Here is a 22,500-nt window from a genome sequence, read left to right as displayed (position 1 = left end):
GGAATTTACAGATATGACTCCTCCTGCTGCCTTGGGTTCAAGGTCTAGACACGGAAACAGGAGTATAAATCATGTACAAAACATATAAAACACTTCAATACCTTAGATGACTTAAGCAATTGAATGATGTCACTGGATATCAAAGAAAACATGTTATAGTTACATGTTAATATACTGTACATAGTAATCCAAGTGAACCATTTTTAAATGTCAGAAAAAGAGCCTACTAATTTGCAAACATTTCCACCATTTTTATGTTAAAAATTGCATACTTTTACCATTTCCACCTTTTTTTTCCTTCAAAAAGGAAGTTAAAAATACTAAGGTCCCATCTCCCTTATTGTAACAATGTATTATGGTTGACGAAAAAGGGTTTGGATATAATCGGCTACAGTACAGTATGTCAACACAAATTCAAACAGGAACTCCAGTATATCCAGCAAAAACCAACAGATATCAAAATCTGGCACTTTGATAAAGCCAGTTTGGGCGAAACGTATCAGTGTAACCCTTTCCTATTTTTGGCATAATAAATAGTTTATTATCACCCTTTTCGCTCTTTCAATTTTGTGGTGCAGCGTTTTTTGGCTTTATGCCTATTCCTTCTCTATTAGATATCAAAATCAAATACTAGAACAACAAAACCCTCCAATGTTGCACTATAATCACTATGACATGATGGTATCAACTGTATAAAAATGTCTTAAGACCTTATGACCAGAATATCTGTTTAATTACCAAGAAAGATAGTACTGTTTGGACGAAATCTAAGTACATTGTTCTTCTTGTTTCAAAGTCTTAATGTGATACCACAAAAAAACAATAAAAACGTGTGAAACAAAAAAAATGTACTTTTACTAGATTTAAAATACATACAAGACTCAATAAATCCTTTTAATACACACCTTCTATGAAGATAATACACAAAAAGATTCCAATAATTCAGGAGGGGATGAAAATATATATATTTATCACTTTAATTAGAAAACTAAAAACTAAAGATGTGACCAAACACAAGAAAAAAGGTGAGTTAAATATTGGTAAGAAGGATGTCAGTATTCATTTAAAATGTCACTGACTCAATGTTGGATGTAAATTTGAGATTGAGAGGCAGAAGAGCCGATAACAAGTGGTATTGGGAGCCTTAAATTCAAGCAGTAGTAGACATGGGTGCACAGATTAATTCTAAAAGTATAACCTTTGATGTTCATACTGAATATAGGCTAGTAACAATTAGTTGTAAGTGAGGGGTATTGTATTAGAAGGCGCCTGTTCAATAAAAGGATATGTGGAAAACCAAGCCTGTTGGATGATCAGAGACTGGCATCAATGGATGAAGATGTGCTTAAAAAAAGAGAAAAGCACAAAACATAGCATAATACTGTATGGTATCGACTAACAACATATACACGAACTACATATAAAATGACAATCAGCTGAGAGATAAAAAGGTGAAAGCTACAAGATATAAACATTTAATAAAATCTATATTAATATATCATATATTGTGACATGGAACATATGAAAAATAAAAAATAAAATAAAATGATTTGGACAATGATAAGATCAGATAGACACACTCACGATGGTGAGGATAGTTGAAATGCCCACTCACCAGACGGATGATATAAGCAGGCAGTGGATACATTTGAGAGTATCCCCTCTCTTGAAGTGAAGCTGCCACTGCTCCGGAACTTCTCCCAGTATGGGGGGTACACGCACCAGACGGCGCGAGGATCGATTGCCCCACTCGATACACCAGGATAACCGCACAGCTACTTCCGGATCAGCCAGCAGATTCACACGGCCCTTCAGTGTGCAGCTACAGCTTGCAAACGCTGATTCGCCACCAATGCCGCAGAGGGGGATAGGAATGGATGTCAACCAGTGGATCAGTTGTGTCTCCTTTGCCGCCCTACGCGTTTCGAAAGCGAGGCTGCTTTCTTCCTCAGGGGTTATGTTAATTGTGTCCTCAAGTGTCCATTAAATAAAGAAACAGTTAATTGATGAGCTTTCACCTGTGGTTTCCTGCTCATGCGCAAACGGACTGAACAGTCAAAGGTCACGCTGTGGTATGTTGCACATGCGCATAGGTAGTCCTTAGCAATAGTAATCATATTAGTAACATTGACAATCTCAGCTGATACAATAAAACAAGGCATACATAGCTAATGTATACAGTAAAAAGGGATATTAGTGATTGAATATCTATTAGAGTATCTTTATATAGTTTAATAAAATGTTTAAAATAAACGTGTATATGTGCATGTGTGATATGCTAATGTGAAACTTATAATATTATGTGAATTATTATAACTAAAAAATAATAAATAATAATTATGAAGTGCTGTGCATAAAAGTGATATTTAAAATATATATGGTTATACCCTATACAATATGTGATGTGTATAATTGAGTGATGAGTGCTTGTGTTATTAGAAATTTAATAATTAGTTATTTGTGTGTATTATATAAGTGTAGTAATGGTGTGATACATTATTAGTGTGATATTGTGCATTTAACATTTAAAAAACATGCAGTAAATGACAGTATATAATATCATTATATTTGTTTAACCTGATGCTTTAAACAGTGTTTCAATCTCCCAAATATGCAAAAAGGTTATCATAAAATAAACAAACATGAAAGACCAATATTTAGCTAAATAGCAATATAAATACTGTACTGCCTTAATCTTAAGGAAACAGTGCTGAATTAACCAACCAAAAACGCCTTTAAGTCAAAGTCCATGTTAAGACCTAAAGGGGAGAGTGTGCGTAATTCATAAATCCAAAAGGATTCCCTCCTACCCAATAGGCTCACTACGTTACCTCCTCTCCAATTTGGAGTGATAATTTCAATGGCAATGCATTTTAATCCTATGGGATTTTGTCCGTGCACTAGAAGAAAATGATTTGATACATTATGTGTAGTTAAACCTTTTTTTAATATTATATATATGTTCATATAAGCGTCTTTTGTTCCCAGCTGCCCATAAATATGCCATGGGCCCAAGTTTGCACCAAGCTATGCCAACTTATTTATGGGCAGCTGGGAACAAAACCATATCTGGTTCGGCTGTCCATACGGTGCATATTTGGTGCTCTGGCGGCGCTACATTGCTGATATTATTTTTATTTGGTCCGGCACTTTATCACAGTTGGAAGAATTTAAATCATACATGAATGATAACATTTATAACCTCAAATTCACTTTTGTAGTTAGTAATAATTGAATATTTAGATTTAGTCATATCAGCCAAAAACAATTGTATACACACGAGCACTTATTTTAAACCAGTTCAATCAAACAATTATTTACATGCACACAGTCACCATAACCCAACATGGGTTAAAAATATACCAAAAGGTCAATTTATCAGACTAAAAAGAAATAGTTCAAATGTGGAAACTTTTAATATTCAAGCTGAAGATCTTAAAAACAAATTCATAGATAGGAAGTATCCCCCACGAGATCTGGATAACATAATAACAGAAGTAGCTGCGATGGACAGATCTAATCTTTTGCAATATAAAAAGAAGAAAATTAACAATACATCTAATTTGGCATTTATAACTCAATTTAACCAAATGGCACCCAACATACGTAAAATCTTTAAAAAATATTGGCCGATCTTACAAAAAGATAAGGAATTAGAGAGCATATTACCCGAACACCCACAGATCATATTCACAAAAGCACCGAACATAGGAAGAAAGTTGGCCCCAAGCTGCCCATCTCTGCAATCAATTCATCGTAAGATCACTTCATGTGGGGGATACTTTCCTTGCAACAGATGTACAGCTTGTAAATATACCACGAAAAAAATCAACATTTGTATCGAATATCACCTTAAAAAATTATAATATTAAACAACATATTACTTGCAATAGCTCATATGTCATTTACTTGCTTGAATGTCCCTGTGGTCCGCAGTATGTAGGTATGACCACAAGATCAGTCAAAAGACACTTATATGAACATATATATATAATATTAAAAAAGGTTTAACTACACATAATGTATCAAATCATTTTCTTCTAGTGCACGGACAAAATCCCATGGGATTAAAATGCAATGCCATTGAAATTATCACTCCAAATTGGAGAGGAGGTAACGTAGTGAGCCTATTGGGTAGGAGGGAATCCTTTTGGAGTTATGAATTACGCACACTCTCCCCTTTAGGTCTCAACATGGACTTTGACGTAAAGGCGTTTCTGGTTGGTTAATTCCGCACTGTTTCCTTAAGATTAAGGCAGTACGGTATTTATATTGCTATTTAGCTAAATATTGGTCTTTCATGTTTGTGTATTTTATGATAACCCTTTGCATATTTGGGAGATTGAAACACTGTTTAAAGCGTCAGGCTAAACAAATATAATGATATTATATACTGTCATTTACTGCATGTTTTTTAAATGTTAAATGCACAATATCACACTAATAATGTATCACACCATTACTACACTTATATAACACACACAAATAATTAATTATTAAATTTCTAATAACACAAGCACTCATTACTCAATTATACACATCACATATTGTATAGGGTATAACCACTAATATTATTTAAATATCACTTTTATGCACAGCACTTCATAATTATTATTTCTTATTTTTTATTATTTTTTAGTTATAATAATTCACATAATATTATAAGTTTCACATTAGCATATCACACATGCACATATACACGTTTATTTTAAACATTTTTATTAAACTATATAAAGATACTCTAATAGATATTCAATCACTAATATCCCTTTTAACTGTATACATTAGCTATGTATGCCTTGTTTTATTGTATCAGCTGAGATTGTCAATGTTACTAATATGATTACTATTGCTAAGGACTACCTATGCGCATGTGCAACATACCACACCGTGACCTTTGACAGTTCAGTCCGTTTGCGCATGAGCAGGAAACCACAGGTGAAAGCTCATCAATTATCTGTTTCTTTATTTAATGGACACTTGAGGACACAATTAACATAACCCCTGAAGAAGAAAGCAGCCTCGCTTTCGAAACGCGTAGGGCGGCAAAGGAGACACAACTGATCCACTGGTTGACATCCATTCCTATCCCCCTCTGCGGCATTGGTGGCGAATCAGCGTTTGCAAGCTGTAGCTGCACACTGAAGGACCGTGTGAATCTGCTGGCTGATCCGGAAGTAGCTGTGCGGTCATCCTGGTGTATCGAGTGGGGCAATCGATCCTCGCGCCGTCTGGTGCGTGTACCCCCCATACTGGGAGAAGTTCCGGAGCAGTGGCAGCTTCACTTCAAGAGAGGGGATACTCTCAAATTTATCCACTGCCTGCTTATATCATCCGTCTGGTGAGTGGGCATTTCAACTATCCTCACCATCGTGGCAGTGTGTCTACCTGATCTTATCATTGTCCAAATCATTTTATTTTATTTTTTATTTTTCATATGTTCCATGTCACAATATATGATATATTAATATAGATTTTATTAAATGTTTATATCTTGTAGCTTTCACCTTTTTATCTCTCAGCTGATTGTCATTTATATTTATATGTAGTTCGTGTATATGTTGTTAGTCCATACCATACAGTATTATGCTATGTTTTGTGCTTTTCTCTTTTTTTAAGCACATCTTCATCCATTGATGCCAGTCTCTGATCATCCAACAGGCTTGGTTTTCCACATATCCTTTTATTGAACAGGCGCCTTCCAAGACAATATCTCTTTTTCTGTTCTTTGGTCTGACCAGGGGGTCAGGTGTTGTCTGCTAGGCAGCCCCTTATATGTTGATATTATTCACATCTAAGGTTTTTCATTGTTATATTGTGATTTTACAAGTGTAGAGGTTAGCGCAGCTTTATCCTGTTTTCTCAATTAGTTGTAAGTGACCGCACTGTAACATGAAGAGCGTGTGAGAAAGGTTCACAACACTCCTTTAGTTCAGGAGAACTATGTTATTCCCACATATACTGTTGATGCATACACAACCACTTTAGTATTAGATGTAATAAAAGTGAGCCCCTTAAATATTTAGCCAGAGGCTATGAGCAGGTAAGAAAATGCCTTGTTGGAATACTAATCTATGTGCCTAGGTCAGATGACCAGTCGTCGGCTGTAAGGTGGAGATTGGGGTGCCTAAAGACTTGCATCCCCGGTGTTCACTACCCCAAGCTAGTGGACAAGTACAGTATAGTTATCCAATTCTATCTGGACAGGAGATATTCATTTATAATATAGTGCCTCCTCTCAAATCTCCATCTTGCACCCATGCTCTACCGACGAGTGATGTCATTAAAAACCGACACGTGTTTCGCATGACTCATCATTCTTCTTCATGGCTGAACAGAAGCAGATCAGAGGAAATTAAATACATTATATTACCATGGTGGTGATGCCTCGTTGTAATCCTCAGGTATCATTTGTATGTTATACATTAATCACACCTATTCACATCTACATTAGGATGGACAAAATTATCCAATCAAAACATAACTTAAATTTATTTTATGTATTATTATGTGGTGTAAATAAATGAATTATTCACCAATGTTTCATTCTTATTTACTCTTGTTTGGATAAGGAGCTAGTTGTTTCCAATCATTATCCTCCAGCTACCATTGAATACATTTGCATGAAGGTATATATTTTATTGTTTCAATGTTTGTGATTTCTTCACATTTACACAGCTGTTCATATACATCACATTCCTTTGTGTCTCTCCAATAACCTAATAGGGTTGTCATATTCGTGGGACTATTGAGATCTTTCATAATTCACAGTCATAAAACATATGATTATTATTCTCCTTTAGAATGATGCATTTAGATCTATATTGTTAATTTAAATTTGTGTATTTTTATCAGAAATGAAAAGTATTCCTAAATAAATGGGGAGAATACAAAGCCTTCGTAAATGCCCCTTGGGCTCAAGGTTATCAAATTATGGATTCATGTCAACTCCCATTTTAACAACTTTTTGTCCCAGTCAATCTTCTCCTATACTGTACTGATTGATATGATCAATACCAGTAAGCTTGAGTACCTTCAAGTTGCCACCATGCATCTTGTTTACATGTCTAGAACTGGTGTAGCTACCTTATTTCTAATACAACCGACATGTTCTAGGATACGTCTTTGTTTTCGGCGTGTTTTGCCCACATATCTTTTGTTGTACGTACACACACACACACACAGCATATGTGGTGTGTATGTGTATATATAAATTATATTATCTATCTATATAAAATATTTACTCATTACAATAGTTTTATAAGTCTATACAGTAGATCACGTGAGGCTTTGTGTTCCCGACTACTCAAATTACTGTTTCACAGCCATTAGAATGCAACAATCATGTCTTATTTATTTTTTTGTTCTGATTTTTGCTTTCGTCTTTTGAGGAGTATCCAACAGCATGTTGTCTGGAAATACTCACCAGGAGAAACTGGGTAAATTCAGCGTAGGTTAGAAGCCTTTTCCGATCTTTTCCAAAGTGCAGCTGTATAAATTCACAATCCCAGTTAAATGGAATGCGCTGATGAATAGTGGTTTGACAAAAAACTTGTTTAACATCTCCTGTAAATGGGTAAAAAAAAAAAATTTTTTTTTTTTTAAATCAGTTATACAATCTAAATGTAACGTATGTTTCACAGATTAATAAAAAATACATTTAAAAAAGTATTATTTTCCTACCTAAACAAACAGATTGCTTGTATCTGCACTATAAACATGATGATTTGTGGTGTATTAAGTGCTAGATTTTTGTTATGTAGAATACATTTATGAACTATATATTTATCTTCATAAAAATGACAATGCATCATATTCAACAATGCACAGACTGGAACTCATCACTGGAAAAAAATGTTATCCATGGGAACCTGCTCCAGACCCTATTAAAGCTGCAATGTGTGCATCAATACAATCTGCACACTGACAAATGATTAGCTAAGTTTTCGATCGATCCATTCTCCTGTGATCGATCGGCAAAGATTCGTTTCAGGGGTTCATTAAATCACTGTACTCAAAATGCAAAGTTCTGTGTGGAAGATCATGTGACCAGGCAGTTACTAGATACAATTGGTGCACTGCTAGAGAGAGGCAGGGCTCAAGAGCCAGAGCCTGCTTTTTTTATATATATTTTTAAATGCTACAATAGGGAGTTAGATCCGTCTGCTGAGATCATCATTGAATTATCCTATCATCATCCGGTTGTATATTTATTTATTTATACATATTTGTTTAGCGCCATTGATACCATTTCAGTACCATTGCTCTTGTCTGACTGGGAGTCAGAGGTGTATCGAGGCTGCTTTACTTTATTAATATATTTTTTACAATATATATATTTTTACATTATTGTTATTAGCGCTACCTATTGTTTTTTATTAGGGAGTTAGAGGGCCACTATGCCATGTAACAATAATGTGTGTGTGTGTATATATACGATTTGCAGATAACATTGTTATTTTTGCCACAAGTCTAGAAGGCTTCCAACATCGAATCAGCGCACTCACCTAAACAAGTAAGAAGGTGGGGCCCCATTTGAATCTCATCAAGACCAAAGTGATGTTCAACAAATGGGTCAACTCTACAAAGATTCAGATACATGAAATAGAACTCGGAGACTATGCCCCAGATGCACTAAGCTCCCATGGGGAAAAGGGGGAGAGACTCGATTTAAGCAAGCACATCTTTATACAATGCATGGAGAGATACCTGTGCATAAAAATGGACACCTGAGATACTAGGAAATTTGTTAATTTGGAGATGCAAAGTTTATTCAAATTAGCATATTTCCCAGGTGTCTCAGAGGAGTTCCTTTTTGTGCACAGGTATTTCTCTGCATATTGCATAAAAGTGTGTTTGGGGAGGTACATAAAAAGGGAACCTTCCACAGTGCCTCTAAAAGAAAGTGTTTCACCAGTGGATCCTGCCTGTGCTCTCATATGGATGTAAAACTTGGGACACAAAAAGAAAAGATAATTCAGAAGTTTCAGACAAGTATGGAGAGTTGTATGCTGGGTACTACACAGAGACCTGAAAAAGACAATGTATTTGGAGAACAAAAAAAAAAAAAAAAAAAAAAAAAAATCAGTGACATCACATGGGTGAAGGAATTAAAATGGCAGGGGGCCAGACATAGGTCTAGCCCACTGCCATTTTAATTCCTTCACTCAAGTGATATCACTAGATGAAATGATCATCGTTGGATAGGGACGGTACTCTACTGGATTCATATAGATATATAGATATATATATATATATATATATATATATATTAAAAAAAAATCACTAAGCCAACCAAAAGTAAGACTGAAGGATAAAATCAGAACATTTGTTGGAGCAACATGGAGAAGTGTGCCAAAGGCAATAAAATCCATGAAAAATGGGAAGGCCCAAGGGATTAGAATTACGTAGCGAAAATGTTGGTGGAGTCAGGATTCCTGACAAAGCCAATCCTGGGTGAAACGCGTTGTCAACATCAGTGCCTGTCAGAAATCAGCCACAGTCTGACCGAGTGATCCACATCGTATTCTGTCTCCGCTCTACCAGCTGCTCATCGGAAGTGTCGCAGGCAGCGAGATGCCAGATCCCGGACGGCAGTGGGAACATGGAGTCCGAACAACTTTAGTTCTACATGCTAGTTCTGACCTGATACTATGCAAGTCTACATTTTAAACCGTTGTTTATATAAATTATACTGGTACAGATCGCACTATGTTTTGCCTCTGTTTATCTTGAGAGCACTACACCACTGACGAACCACCAGACCTCCAAACATAAGAGATTCCAGGCTAAGACCCACCTAGCTGGAACCTGCTAAATTCTAAACAGAGTTTTGGGAAATGCTTTTTTTTTTTTTTGCTAAGGAAATGTGAGTCCCCATCTCATAGATTATCTACAGTGAATTAATTGCTGCCTTAAGACGTATTGTACTATGTTCTATTTATGGTGACACTTGCGCTCCCCAAAATTGTCCTATATTATTCTACTGATGAGGATCTTGGACCATCCTTCATAGGGTTTTGAGCTGCAATTTATGTTTCACTATTATCACTGAGCCCTCAACTTGTTTGTGCAATCCTTCATACTGCATTGATATTTGTTCACTGGATGTAATTATAATTATATCACTCTAGCACTTGTAGATCACACTACAACTATTTGAAGTATTTACTTTTATTATTCACGATACACTCCAAATATAGGAGCGCCTTTTACACTCTTTTCTTGAAGATAGAATTACAACTGAAATATTGAAAGAAGCTGGGGAAGTAGAGAAAATCCTGGCAAATCTCTTGACATGCTTGAAGAACAGCAACATTTTCAGAACAATAACATAGTTATCCTCTTTCACAAGAAAGGAGACAAAGACGACCTCAAGAACTACAGATAAATACATCTATTTCCAATCACTTACAAAAATGTAACAAAGATGCTCGCTAAAGTGGCTGCAATATACCATGGACTTTGCCCAGCCTAGACATCAATCGGGATTTCGTAGTCAACACAACTGACCACAATCAACTTGTGCAAAAAGTTATTTCCAGAAGTAATGAATGCGGTCTACCATTCAGATTAGGATTTGTAGGATTAGTGTTGAAGACGCGTACATTTATATTATACAGAACATTTACAAGAATTCCATATCAAGCATTAGGTTGCATGAAGATACGAGACAGATAAGGATCAGCAAGGGAGTGTGGCAGGGAGACACCATGTTACCAAAGCTTTCCACTGCAACACTTGAAGAATTGTTCAAGACATTAGAAAAGGTGATTAAAAAGGAATCAAAATCAATGGTGAATATTTGTGTCACCTACAATTTGCAAATGACATTATGAAATCAATAGAAGAATGAAGACAGGATGCATTCCATTTGAAGAAACAAGACAATCTTTCAAAGGCACCTTTTCCATAGGGTCTCAAAAGGAAATGTTTTTTTGCTTGTGCTTACGTATGGTTGTGAAAACTCTTGGACCCTAAATGCACAGATAATTTAGAAGCTTCGGACAACTCAAAAAGATAAGGAGAGATGTATGCTGGGTATTACTCGGAGACACGAAAAACAATGAATGGGTTCTGCACCAAACAAAAGCCTGTGACCTCATCAAAAGGGTTAAGAAATGTAAATTCAGGACTTGAGAAAGTCCTGAGGGGGTTCAAAACGTTGATGTATTAGTACAGGGGTGCACAAACTTTTTAGTTTGTGTTGCCCTGTCTGCTTCTCTCCCTCCCCTCCTTACCTTACCTCGTCTCCGGCATCAAATGACACAGCTGGGTCACGTGATGTCACATTGGCATGGCGACGCGTCGCCCAAAGGCGTCAGAGAAAAGGTAAGGGAGCTTAAAGAGGCCTCACGTTTTCCCCCGGCATATAATATAAATGCTTTGGGGAAGAGCGCCGGACCTCTGTAAGCGCCACGCCCCCCCCTCCCCAGAAAATATTGCACACAAGAGGCCCCGCATCCCCCCCCAGAAAATCTTGTGCACCCTTGTATTAATAAATACCTTTGGATTTTTCCATAACAAAAGGGATGTATACACACACATTTTAAACATGCTCCATTAAAATAAAATGTATATATCTAAAGTTGTGCTGTAAAAACAAAGGCAATTAGTGTCTCTTATTTACACGAACACTGTACTTTAGATACAATTTCCAAGCATTCATAAAACTTTGTGTGGGAAGCTCAATTTTGTATACGGCCAACATAATTGCCCTAGTGTTCTTAGATTCAAAGTGACAGATCATTTGACACTGACTGGTTTGACTTATACACACACAGGAATTGGAGAAACAATTTTGAGAAGGTTTTCTACACAAAGTATTCATTGAAAGGGCACTGGCAGAGCAAACTGAAACGGTGTTATATAATGTTAACACTGCCATTTGTAGACATTTATATGTTTTACAAATACACACGTTTTGGTGGAAGTCTTTGGACCTCTAGTGGAATTGATGGTACAGTATGTAACAACAATTTATCCTATGGAGTCTGTCCGTCTTAAGCCCATTTTATTTTAAGCTTTTTACCCTCTTTTTCTAAGCATATTGATTTTAAAAAAAATGTGAAAAATAAACTAAGATTTTACTGATACCTGCCTTTAGTCTGACTACCTCTACAATGTATTTCATTTTAATTTTTTCAAACTCAAAATACTTTGTCCATTCCTTCCTTTTTAAAACAATTTCCTCCTTTGCACAGTCAACTGCTTGTCCCCATCTTCTTCTGCCTAAGCAATGAATTCCTGACCTGGGAGGTGCCCACTAAAAAGAGGACTGGGCAGTGTTAATGAGGACTGGGCAGTGTTACTGTCATCAACACGTGGAAGATAGTGTATTTGTGTATGTATTGTTGCAGGACAGCCTCACGGTAGGGTCAGTAAGAGTCCAAACGGTATGTTTTTAGGCTTTAAACCCTCAGTGGTATATTTTCCACAGCCAAACAAATAGGTACCTTTAAGGAAAACCAAATAATAAAACAAAAATCTATTTCAGTTGGGAGACTGGCTCACAGCATAGCCCTAGCTATCCACCTGGGTAGCTAGCCTAGTTCCAGACTTAAACCAACTTCTGTTGTCTGGAATAAAATATAAAGTTCTTAGCTTTAGATGGGAACCTCCCAAGCGAGACCAGGCAATCCCTCTGGGCACGTCAGAGCTCTGCTTCCTCATCAGGTCTGGAACGCTGGTTCCTTGGAGGGTAGACGTCCTGTGGTTTCACGCCCATTGTGATTCGGTTTCCTGGGTGTGATTCCCAGAAGATCCCAAGACCTTGCTCACTGCAGGCCTGGGGACCAGACTAGTCAGTGTCCTCCTGGTTGGTGAAAAGTCTCTCTCTGTGCCTGCCTTTTAAATCTCTGTTCATTTAGGAGTCCAGTCTGCTTAATTAGTTGAAACAAGCTCCTACAGAGGAATTTAATGTAATGCAAGCTCTCTAGCCTAAAGAGACTGTGACTGTCACACATCTCCCTCCCCAGAACAACATTGTCCTGTTGATCGGCTGGCCTGCGCACCAGTATCTTTGCCAAAGATGTCCGACTTCCATCTGTTTCCTCTTTTTTTTTTCCTTCTCAACTTCCAGTTGAAGAGGCTTTCAACCTTCCCCCCAGTCATTTGTGTCCATCTCCTGGATGGATCCATAGACCTGGTTCTCATTGGTGAAATGTCTTTTTCCCAGAACCGTTTTATTCCAAATCATTGCACTCAAACAAGACTATGGATCAGCAATAAAAAATGGACTGTGTACTTATCATAAAGAGAGTGGAGGACTTCTACATGAAAGTGTATGTGAACTCAGCGCACAATTCAGCAGGGTACAAGAAACCACCAATTTTGGACCAGGCATCCTTGCAGAAGTAGTGGCAAAAGCAATAAAATCCACAAAGAATGGGAAGTCTCCAAGGGAATATGAAAGTACAACTGAAACCTTGAAAGAATTTAGGGATGTAGAAAAAAATCCTTGAAAAATTCTTAACATGCTGCATGATGAACAGTAAAATTCCAGAACAATGAAGTAAAGCCATAATTGTCCTCATTCACAAGAAAGGAGAACACCTCAAGAAATACAGACCAATCAGTCCAATCACATACAAGATTTTTAGGAAGATACTAACTAAATTGGCTGCACAGACCATGGGACTTCTCCAAGCCTAGAGAACAAGTGGGATTTCGGAGTGGAGACACAAATGAACCACATCCAAGTCATACAAAAAGTGATTTCCCAAAGTAATTAAAACGATCTACCACTCTACTTAGGAATCATAAATTACAAAATAGCGTTTGATGTCTACACCTCAGAGTTCCTAGGTGCATTAACAAAGTGTTGAAGAACCGTACACTAAAATCAAAGAACATTTACGAGAATGCCACATCAATCATTAGATTACATGAAGATACAAGCAAGATAAGGATCAGCAGGGAGACACCATGCTCCCAAAGCTTTTCACAGCAACACAAAAAAAACTGTTCAAGACATTATATGGGAAAGAAAAAGGAATTAAAATCAACGGTGAACATTTGTGTCGCCTACGAATTGTAGATGACATTGTTATTTTTGCCACAAGTCCAGAAGTCCTCCAGCAACAAATTAGAGAACTCGCTGAAGCAAGTAAGGATGTGGGTCCTCATGAATCTCAGCAAGACTAAAGTAAATGTTCAAATAATATGTCAAGTCTGCAAATAAATGGAATAGAACTAGAAGTCGTCAAAGGCTATACAGTATCTACCTTGGCCGGAATATCATGGATAAAACCTTTTTAATTAAATCAATAGGAGAATGAAATGGGATCGAGCACATTTGTAAGACAAAAAGAATCTTTCAAGAGAACCTTCCACTGTGCCTCAAGAGCAAAGTTTTTGACCAGTGAATTCTGTCCATGCTCATGTATAGATGTGAAACTTGGACCTAAATGCGAACACAATTTAGACGCTTCAGACATCACAAAGAAATATGGAAAGTTGTATGCTGGGAATTACCCGAAGAGACAGGAAAAAGAATGCAACGGTTTCAAACCAAAACAAGTCTGAGACATCCTCACAAGAATTAAGAAATTAAAATGGCAGTGGGCCAAACATATCACAACAAGAAATTATCATTGTTGGACAAAGATGGTACTCAACTGGATTCCAGGAGAGATTGGAGTATATTAGTGTATTTTCATGACTTATATAAACAGATTGTATTAAAATGTATTGAAATGTTAGTGTGTCAATTAATTGTTTGTTCTTGTATAGCGCTGCTAGTTTTACGTAGCGCTTTACAGAGACATTTTGCAGACACAGGTCCCCACCCCGTAGAGCTTACAATCTATGTTTTTGGTGCCTGAGGCACAGGGAGATAAAGTGACTTGCCCAAGGTCGCAAGCAGCCGACACGGGAATTAAACCAGGTTCACCTGCTTCAAACTCACTACTAGTCAGTGTCTTTACTCACTGAGCCACTCCTTCTCATTATACCTCTTCCTTCTTTTTAGTATCATGCCTCCTTTTCGCTGAAACCGATTTGAAAATTATTACAATAAATAGCTTAACAAGAAAAGAAAGAAAAAAAAAGAAAAAAAAAGGAAGGAAGAAGAGGCACACAAAAAAACAACATTAACTCCATGGAAGTCACAACCATACAAGGGGGGAATTGTCCTTTCCCAAGTTCATGAATACTGCATACTTTTAGCTACTAATCACAATGATAAAGTTAATAGATATTTTACAGTTTTTCTTCACTGTATCATTGCCATGGGTCCCTACCACCAGACTGCAAATGGGATTTAGAAAACATTTTTATTGGAGACCAGCGAGGTTGTGCAAATAATAGAACTGCTTGCAAACCTCCCTAGCCCACGGTGGCTGCTGCAACTTAATATCTAGTACCAAACAGACACGATCCGGACTCGGAAAGGTGTACTCAATACTCTCTTACAGAGGTACAGCAATGTTGTGGGACAATCATATGCACTCCAGCAATTCTGGGTCAAAAAAGCTGTTTATTATAGAGTAAAAGATGTGCAGAAAGGTACCGCTATTGTGTGTCTAACAAAACAGGAAAGGTAAAATATACATTCATATGCAGACAGGTTTATGCTGAAACTGATGGAAAGGGCGTGATATCGCCGCTTACCTTGGAATGACTGTTACCATGGAAACCTGCACCATAAAGCTTTTCAGACGTTTCTTCATAACAAATATTCAAGTTCATGGAGGTCACATTAAATTAACATAAAATAACACAAATATGTTAAAGTGCATATATTAAATACCACCAATAACTGAAATGCTGCAATCGCAAAGGTTAATATAATGTGATTACATCACAAATTGTATATGTTTATTAAACATATGTGACATCATTCTATATAGTAATTCTATATAGTTCAAAGCGGCTGCACAGACAGTTTTCAGACAAAAATCCCTATTCACTTTGGACTATACAGAATAAGGTTCATAGCTATTTTTTTTTTATCTGCAATACTGAAATCATAATTTATTTTCAAATACATAAATTTAGTTAAGATCAGATATATAGATTTTAAGTAGCAGTATAGTTATATATGGCCAACTCAGTCCTTCAGCGCAGGTATCTCAATCAGTGGCTCAGTCGAGGACTGCATCACCTGTGCTGAAGCAGGGATATCTTGAAAACCTGACCTGTTGGTGGCCATGGTTAACTGGAGTTGGCCAGCCCTGCTCTATGCTGCATAGACCAGTCCTACATTCTCAGATATCGCATGACTGATTCAGGAGACTATAAAATCAGAAGACAAGTTAGGAGTGATCTGTCAATTCAATAATATACAGCATTACAGAAAATTCTCTCTGGTATAAATCACAATGTAAACATTACTGTTTCAAACCTCAATTCATTACCATCTATATTTGTTGTATTTTTATATTAGATCTACAGTAGCTATACGGTGTTCCTTAAAGCTGCAGTTCAAGCAATATCCCGCATGTGTGTTTTTTTTTTTTTTAATAAATCAGTTCTGTAGTAAGAAAAAATACTTTTACCATTTTCCGTTTTAAAAAAAACAACTTTGAAAGACCAATTTTCTTGTATTCTATTTTAACAAGCATGCTTGTTACTATAGCAACCATTTACATTCCCCAGATTTAAAGATGTCGCCAAACTTTGACGATCAATAGACGGAGAACGAATTGACCTGCAGCTGTGCCGTTCTTTAGGCAAGTAGAGATTTCCCACATGAAACCATTGAGGTAAAAAAAAAAAACAACTAAAAAACAAACAACCCGGGAGCTTGAACTGCAGCTTTAAGCCCATATGTAAAAACAAATACAGATCTTACCAAAAGTTACTTCTCCCTTCCCGGTCTTGTCAAAGAGCTGAAACGCCACCATGAATAACGCATCTGGAGCGCACAGGACCGACTCAAACGCGACAAATTCTTGGAATGAGATTAATCTGAAACATAAAAAAAAAAAAAGCAAAAATGTAATGAATTTGCAAACAAACTGTTCAATAATGATAATAACTAATGCATAACACAAGAAAATAACCTAGACAGTTGATATTAGTCACTGTAAATATTCATGTAACGAAAGGAAATATTAAAACCATTCATTTAAAAAAAAAAAAAAGGAGAAAAGCCATGTTATGCTCATTCACATTATGAACTATGAGGTGCACTGAATTTTAACCAAAACTAAAATTACTTTAGCCAAATTTAGGCTTAAGCAGCATATTGCAGAATAACGCAACACCTCCCAAATCATTGCTGAATAACCCTATATTCCTCCAGACACAAACAAGAGATTGACGCCTGAGAGGTGGACGCCCTGCGGTTCAAGTATCAAGAAATGTACACCTTTTTTTTTTTTTAACAGATCAATTATTTTCTTTAGTCTCTCAGTGACCATACATTAGCATGATTAGGCCACTCCTAACTGCAGGTAGCACACGGTCAGCAGACGTGTAACAGGACTACAGTATATGAAGGTAAATGTTCAGTCATGGAGAGAGAAAAAAAATATATATTTTGTTTTGCATCCTTCATGACAGTGCATTACAACAGGGACATCCCGAAGCAGTCCCAAGTATGATAATAGGGTGCGAATGAGTTACTTGACAGCCTGAAGCATTTTCCTACCAAAACCAATGTCTGCTGATGCATGCATGTTTAATCTGTTTGATAAATGTGTGTAGCAATATCCAAGTTGCTTCCTTGCATAACTGCTCTGCAGTTGCCTGTTGCTTCCCTATCCGGAATGCTGTCACCATTACCCACTTTGAATGAGCCTTTATCCTTAAATGCCCTTTCTTGTTCCTACAGTAGCTCTAAAAGGTGACACTGTGTGCTCATTTGCAGGTCATTACCCAGAATCCCTGACTGCAGTCGAAGAATTGAATGCTAAGAGATAATGGTGAAAAGTAGGGTTGCAGACCTGTCCGAGACGTGAATGTGCTTACAAGTGATAGTTTTATTTGCTGCACAGTAGCTCTAAAAGCTCTCAAATCACTGATCTATCTTGCGGTTATGTGTCTGGATGCTATGTTAGAACCAGAAAAAATGGATAATTAGCCCTCTTTACTGTGAGGATCGGACGCAGGCTCTGCCCCCGTCAAACTCCAGTCGCCTGTTGGGCTGCACAACAGGCAGGCGCCAGATTGGCTTAACCTACCTTAACCTTCTATAGGCTCCTCCCTTACACCAGGAAGTTGGCGGAGCATAAACCCTTGTGACGTGTACTGGTCACAAGCACTCTGCCGTGCCTCGTTTACCTTCGACATCATTGCTATCTCCTATCCCTGACTTATTCTCGACTACTCCGCTCTCTCCAACCCTCGACCCGGCTAGTGACCTCTATGACCCATACCTCTCTACCCCGGCTTGCCTACGACTATCCTGCCTTCTTCTACCCCGATCCGAGTACCTCACACTGATGCGGCTTTGCGGCTGCAGGTTGGTGTATATATTTCCCACCTCGGCCTCGCTGTTCCGTCCAGTTTGTGGCGAGAATCCATTACATTTACAGTACTTCCTTATCACTTCTGTTCTTTCCACATTTACGTTCAACACTTTCACTACATTCAAAGTATGTAGTCTCCCTTTATGTTGATATGGTACTGTATGTAGGATTTACCGATTTGAACTAAGCTTTGAAACATCCTTCATTTTGATGATGGAATTTTGTCTTGATGCATAGAAAAACATGGCAAATCACAGGAGTGTGTGCGTTTAATTCACCAACTCTTCTTACTAAAGTTATTGTTGATGACCTTGAGAGAACGCCACTTCATGGATACAGAATTTAGATGATAAATGGGGCCAGTTGTAATGCCAATAAAACCAGGTTTATGCATCTAGGACAATTAGCCATGGCTGTTTCACCACCATAACATTTGGCTGCCAGGACAGTTCTCCACTGCAGGTAATGTATCCTCTAACCCAGGGGTGTGCAAATTTTTCAGTCTGCACCCCCCTGCCTGCTCTCCCCCCCTGCTCACGCCCCCCCCCATCCTTATCTGGTATCCGTCGTCTGATGTCATTTGATACTGCATTACCATGGCGACGTGACGCTGGAAGCCACCGGAGATCAGGTAAGGTAAGTTAGAGTCCTCGTGCGTGCTCCCCAGCATTTAATTTAAATGCCTTGGGCAAGAGAGCCTCTGTAACTGCCGCCCCCCCCTCCCAGAAAATTGGGCGTCCCCCTCACACCCCTTGCCCTAAAAACCTTAACCCCTAATGCTAATTGTCCTAGATGCAATATCTACTGTACCTGAGGGCAGAAACTATCGTGGTGAAACCTTTCCGAGGTTAACGTTCTATGATAGAAATGGATTTCTGCTTTTGGCCTTCAATCTGCCGTTCGCCTTTATGAATAATTGTACGTAGTTGTTTGCCGCAATCAGCCTTTGTGAAAGCCCTTTTAGTGTAGAAACCTGAACTCTTGGGGAATTTTGACTCAAACCCGTGTCAAAACCTTGCTATAAGAAGTTTCTTGATTGATGCTTCCTCTTGCCGTCTGTGGCTTTCTGCTAACCAAGTGCTGCAAATTCCCCATATTCTGTAGTAGATTTTGGAAGTTAGACTTTCTTGAATAAATAAGGACGCGAATATAGTAGGCGTGTGCGTGGCATTGCACACGCCTGGCCCAGAGGCGATCCGTGGCCTTTGAGATAGGGAGGGGAGATCCGACGGGGAGGCGTGTCGGAGGCATGTGCTTCCACGTGACACGCCATCACGCGACAAAATCAAATGTTTTTGTTAGCTGAAAACACGCACGCATGTACTCTATGGTCTGCCTCAGTGGTACAGCCTTTTGCTGGCGCCTCATGCGCAGTATGGACGCAGCCTAAGTGTCTGGATGACCCTGGGTGAGAAACTGCTTCTGCCAATTAGATTCCGTTCAACCTCTATGCCAAGAGAGACAACATGCTTGGATTGGAATTAGTGGTTGGTCTCTGTGAAAGCAGATACACGGTCATTGGTAGATTCTATGGATAATTTATTGATATTCTTATCAGATACCAAGTTGTTAAAGGCAGTGCTGGAGTTATTAAGATTAAGTCTGCTCCTTCTGACCATCTTCTTTATTATCAGGATCATTAGAAATGTTTTTTATATCAAGCGGTAAACCTCAAAAGTTATTGCCAATCCACCCACATATGTTTCTCTGTGGTCCCTCTTCTTGGAACAGAATACCTGTACTTTGTAGTTGTGCCTTAATACCATGTGATTTATCGCTAGCTTTTCCCATTTCCTTATCAACATCTCAAATATTTGTTGGTATAGTGACCCTTTCTCTGGATCCAGCTGGTTCCTGCAGAGATCGTCTGTCATTACATTATCCCCAATATATATACATTTAAAAGTTGGTAGCCTTGTTTCTATGGCGAAAAACAACCATTTAGGCTGGATTCTGTCGTAATCACTTCCCACTGAATGGGAAGCAATGATCAACAGATTTTTCAGTTCCTGTCCATCTTTGTTACTTTTAAGCGCCCATTGAACTGTGCTCAGGGCACTACATCTGCTGTGGATACCATTAGCTTCAACAGTGACAGTCGTTTTGCGGTTACTGGTGACTTGACGGCAAAACTGGCTAGCAAGTTGATTGATCTTGTCTTGGTACGCCACAGGCAAGAACACCTTTGCTAATCTTGTTTTGAACCAGGTTGCTCGTTTTTAAATATACTAAACCTTCCATGTTTCTGCAGCAGTGGGAACATCCACTCTGTGTGCTGCAGTGCCAATTCTCGAGTTTGCCAAGACTACGAAGACATTGGTCAACGATCTTGGCACTGTGGATAGAGGAAAGAGCCTGGAATTGGTAGCGGGAGCCTAGAATACAGAATCCTGAATACTTCTGAAGACATGGCCAGATTGGTACATGCGCTTTACTCATGTCTATTGCTAATCCACCTGTTATTTCCAAATTACCAAAGTTATTACAGACTTGATGGATTCCATCTTGAAACGTTTTGGCTTGTTGTAACCATTCAGATACTTCATCTGGTATCTTATGAAACATTCCTTCTTTTTTCGGAACTACAGTATAAGAACAGGTTTCGTGGATTCTGGGCATCCCCAATAGAAAAAATATTTTTGCTGCATGTTGTTGATGAAACGCCAGTGAAGTAGTATCTAGCGATCTGTTGCAATTTCCATTTCCTCTGTGCTTGAAGAACAACCTGCCCCCAAGGTAACAAGTCTTAAAAGGTGGGGACCCTTTGATCTTCAGTATCCTGGAGACGGGGTGCTGAGACATCTTTGTCCCTGTTTATCTGGATTTCTCTGAGGATTTTAATTCTGATCCGCCATACCAGATATTTCACCTGGGTCCTTTGTTGGGCCATTCTGGATACCACTGAAAGTATAGATATTGACAAAAGTCTTTGGGTATCTATTGAAGAATCAGAGATTAAATATTACGTGTCTAAAGGTCTGATATCCTTTAAGATCTACAATATGGATGTTCCCGTTTCAATTGCTTTCTGCAGCCTTCAAAACAAGATTTTGATTGTACGCAGCAAACATGCTGTAGCGAAATTTCTGGTTTCACCACAGACAGTCGATCCTTTTGTACATTGGGTCTTTAAACGACAAAACATTGTTCAATGGAATGGTAGTTTATCTGGTCAGTCTAAAAATGACCACATAATTTTTTGAGGCAGTTCCCATGGGTGTCTATCTTTTTCTTTAAAACTATACATCTTCTAGAAGCTTTTGAGATAGAAAAAATTATTGAGATTTTTCCACTCATTAACCAGCTCTGAGATTATTCTATTTACTGGGATGGCCCATTGCCTTTTATTAAAACCTCATACACATATCCAGTTCCTTAAACTTTTCTTTTTCATCTTCAATCCCTAATTTTGGAAACATTTCCTTGATGCAATCTATGCTAAAACAATTAGACTTCTTTCATTTCACCTTCATCTGAGGAGGCATATACATATAATATACACCCCCCCCCCCCCTCTCCAATATATTCCAGCCTTATAGCCATCAACAACCAAGTAATATCATTAAGGAGGATATTACTCTGACAAATCCCACTGACATTGCAAATGCATTCAATGATTACTTTGTGGTGTGTGCTACTAACTTATTAGCGAAACGCAGCCCAAACCACAAAGATGGACCTCATTGTGAGAGTACACTATAGCCCCACCCTCTCCCAACAATCCTCACAATTTTCAATTTCTGCTCCTCAAATTTAAACTAAGCAGCCAATGTGGATCTGACTTACTGAAATCTAAGGCCGCGTTAACACAGGGGGCTTTGCGACGCGGTGTGCGCGCCTCCGTCTGCTGGGCGATGTGTGATCATCCCCAGCAGACGGAATGACCCGAAACAGGGCGATATTGGGGGGCGGAGGGTGGTGGTGTGTGAGAGCAGGTCTGTGTGTGTGTGTGTGTGTGTTTAGAGCAAGACCCAGAAGCGCCTGTACTTCTGGGTGCAAGCAGGGTACAAAACAGCTAGTTTTATTTTACCGAGGGGATCATATACTGAGATTGGGGGGTGGGGGGGGGGGTCACCGTTCCCTG

General features: G+C 38.3%; 1 protein-coding gene across 1 annotated transcript in view; it reads right to left on the bottom strand.

Annotated features, from left to right (window-relative positions):
* Positions 1-22,500, bottom strand: part of SLC25A13 (solute carrier family 25 member 13) — a 142,308-nt gene that overhangs the window by 71,768 nt on the left and 48,040 nt on the right. The window contains exons 4-5 of the mRNA XM_075587293.1: positions 16,796-16,911; positions 7,427-7,566 (exon numbers count right to left, since the gene is read on the bottom strand). Coding sequence (XP_075443408.1) covers positions 7,427-7,566; positions 16,796-16,911 — 256 coding nt within the window. The remainder of the gene's footprint in view (positions 1-7,426; positions 7,567-16,795; positions 16,912-22,500) is intronic.

Source organism: Ascaphus truei, chromosome 2 (genome assembly GCF_040206685.1).
Source record: "Ascaphus truei isolate aAscTru1 chromosome 2, aAscTru1.hap1, whole genome shotgun sequence".
Lineage (NCBI taxonomy): Eukaryota > Metazoa > Chordata > Amphibia > Anura > Ascaphidae > Ascaphus > Ascaphus truei.
Note: the sequence above shows the minus strand (reverse complement) of the source record. Positions and strands in the feature narration are given on the sequence as shown.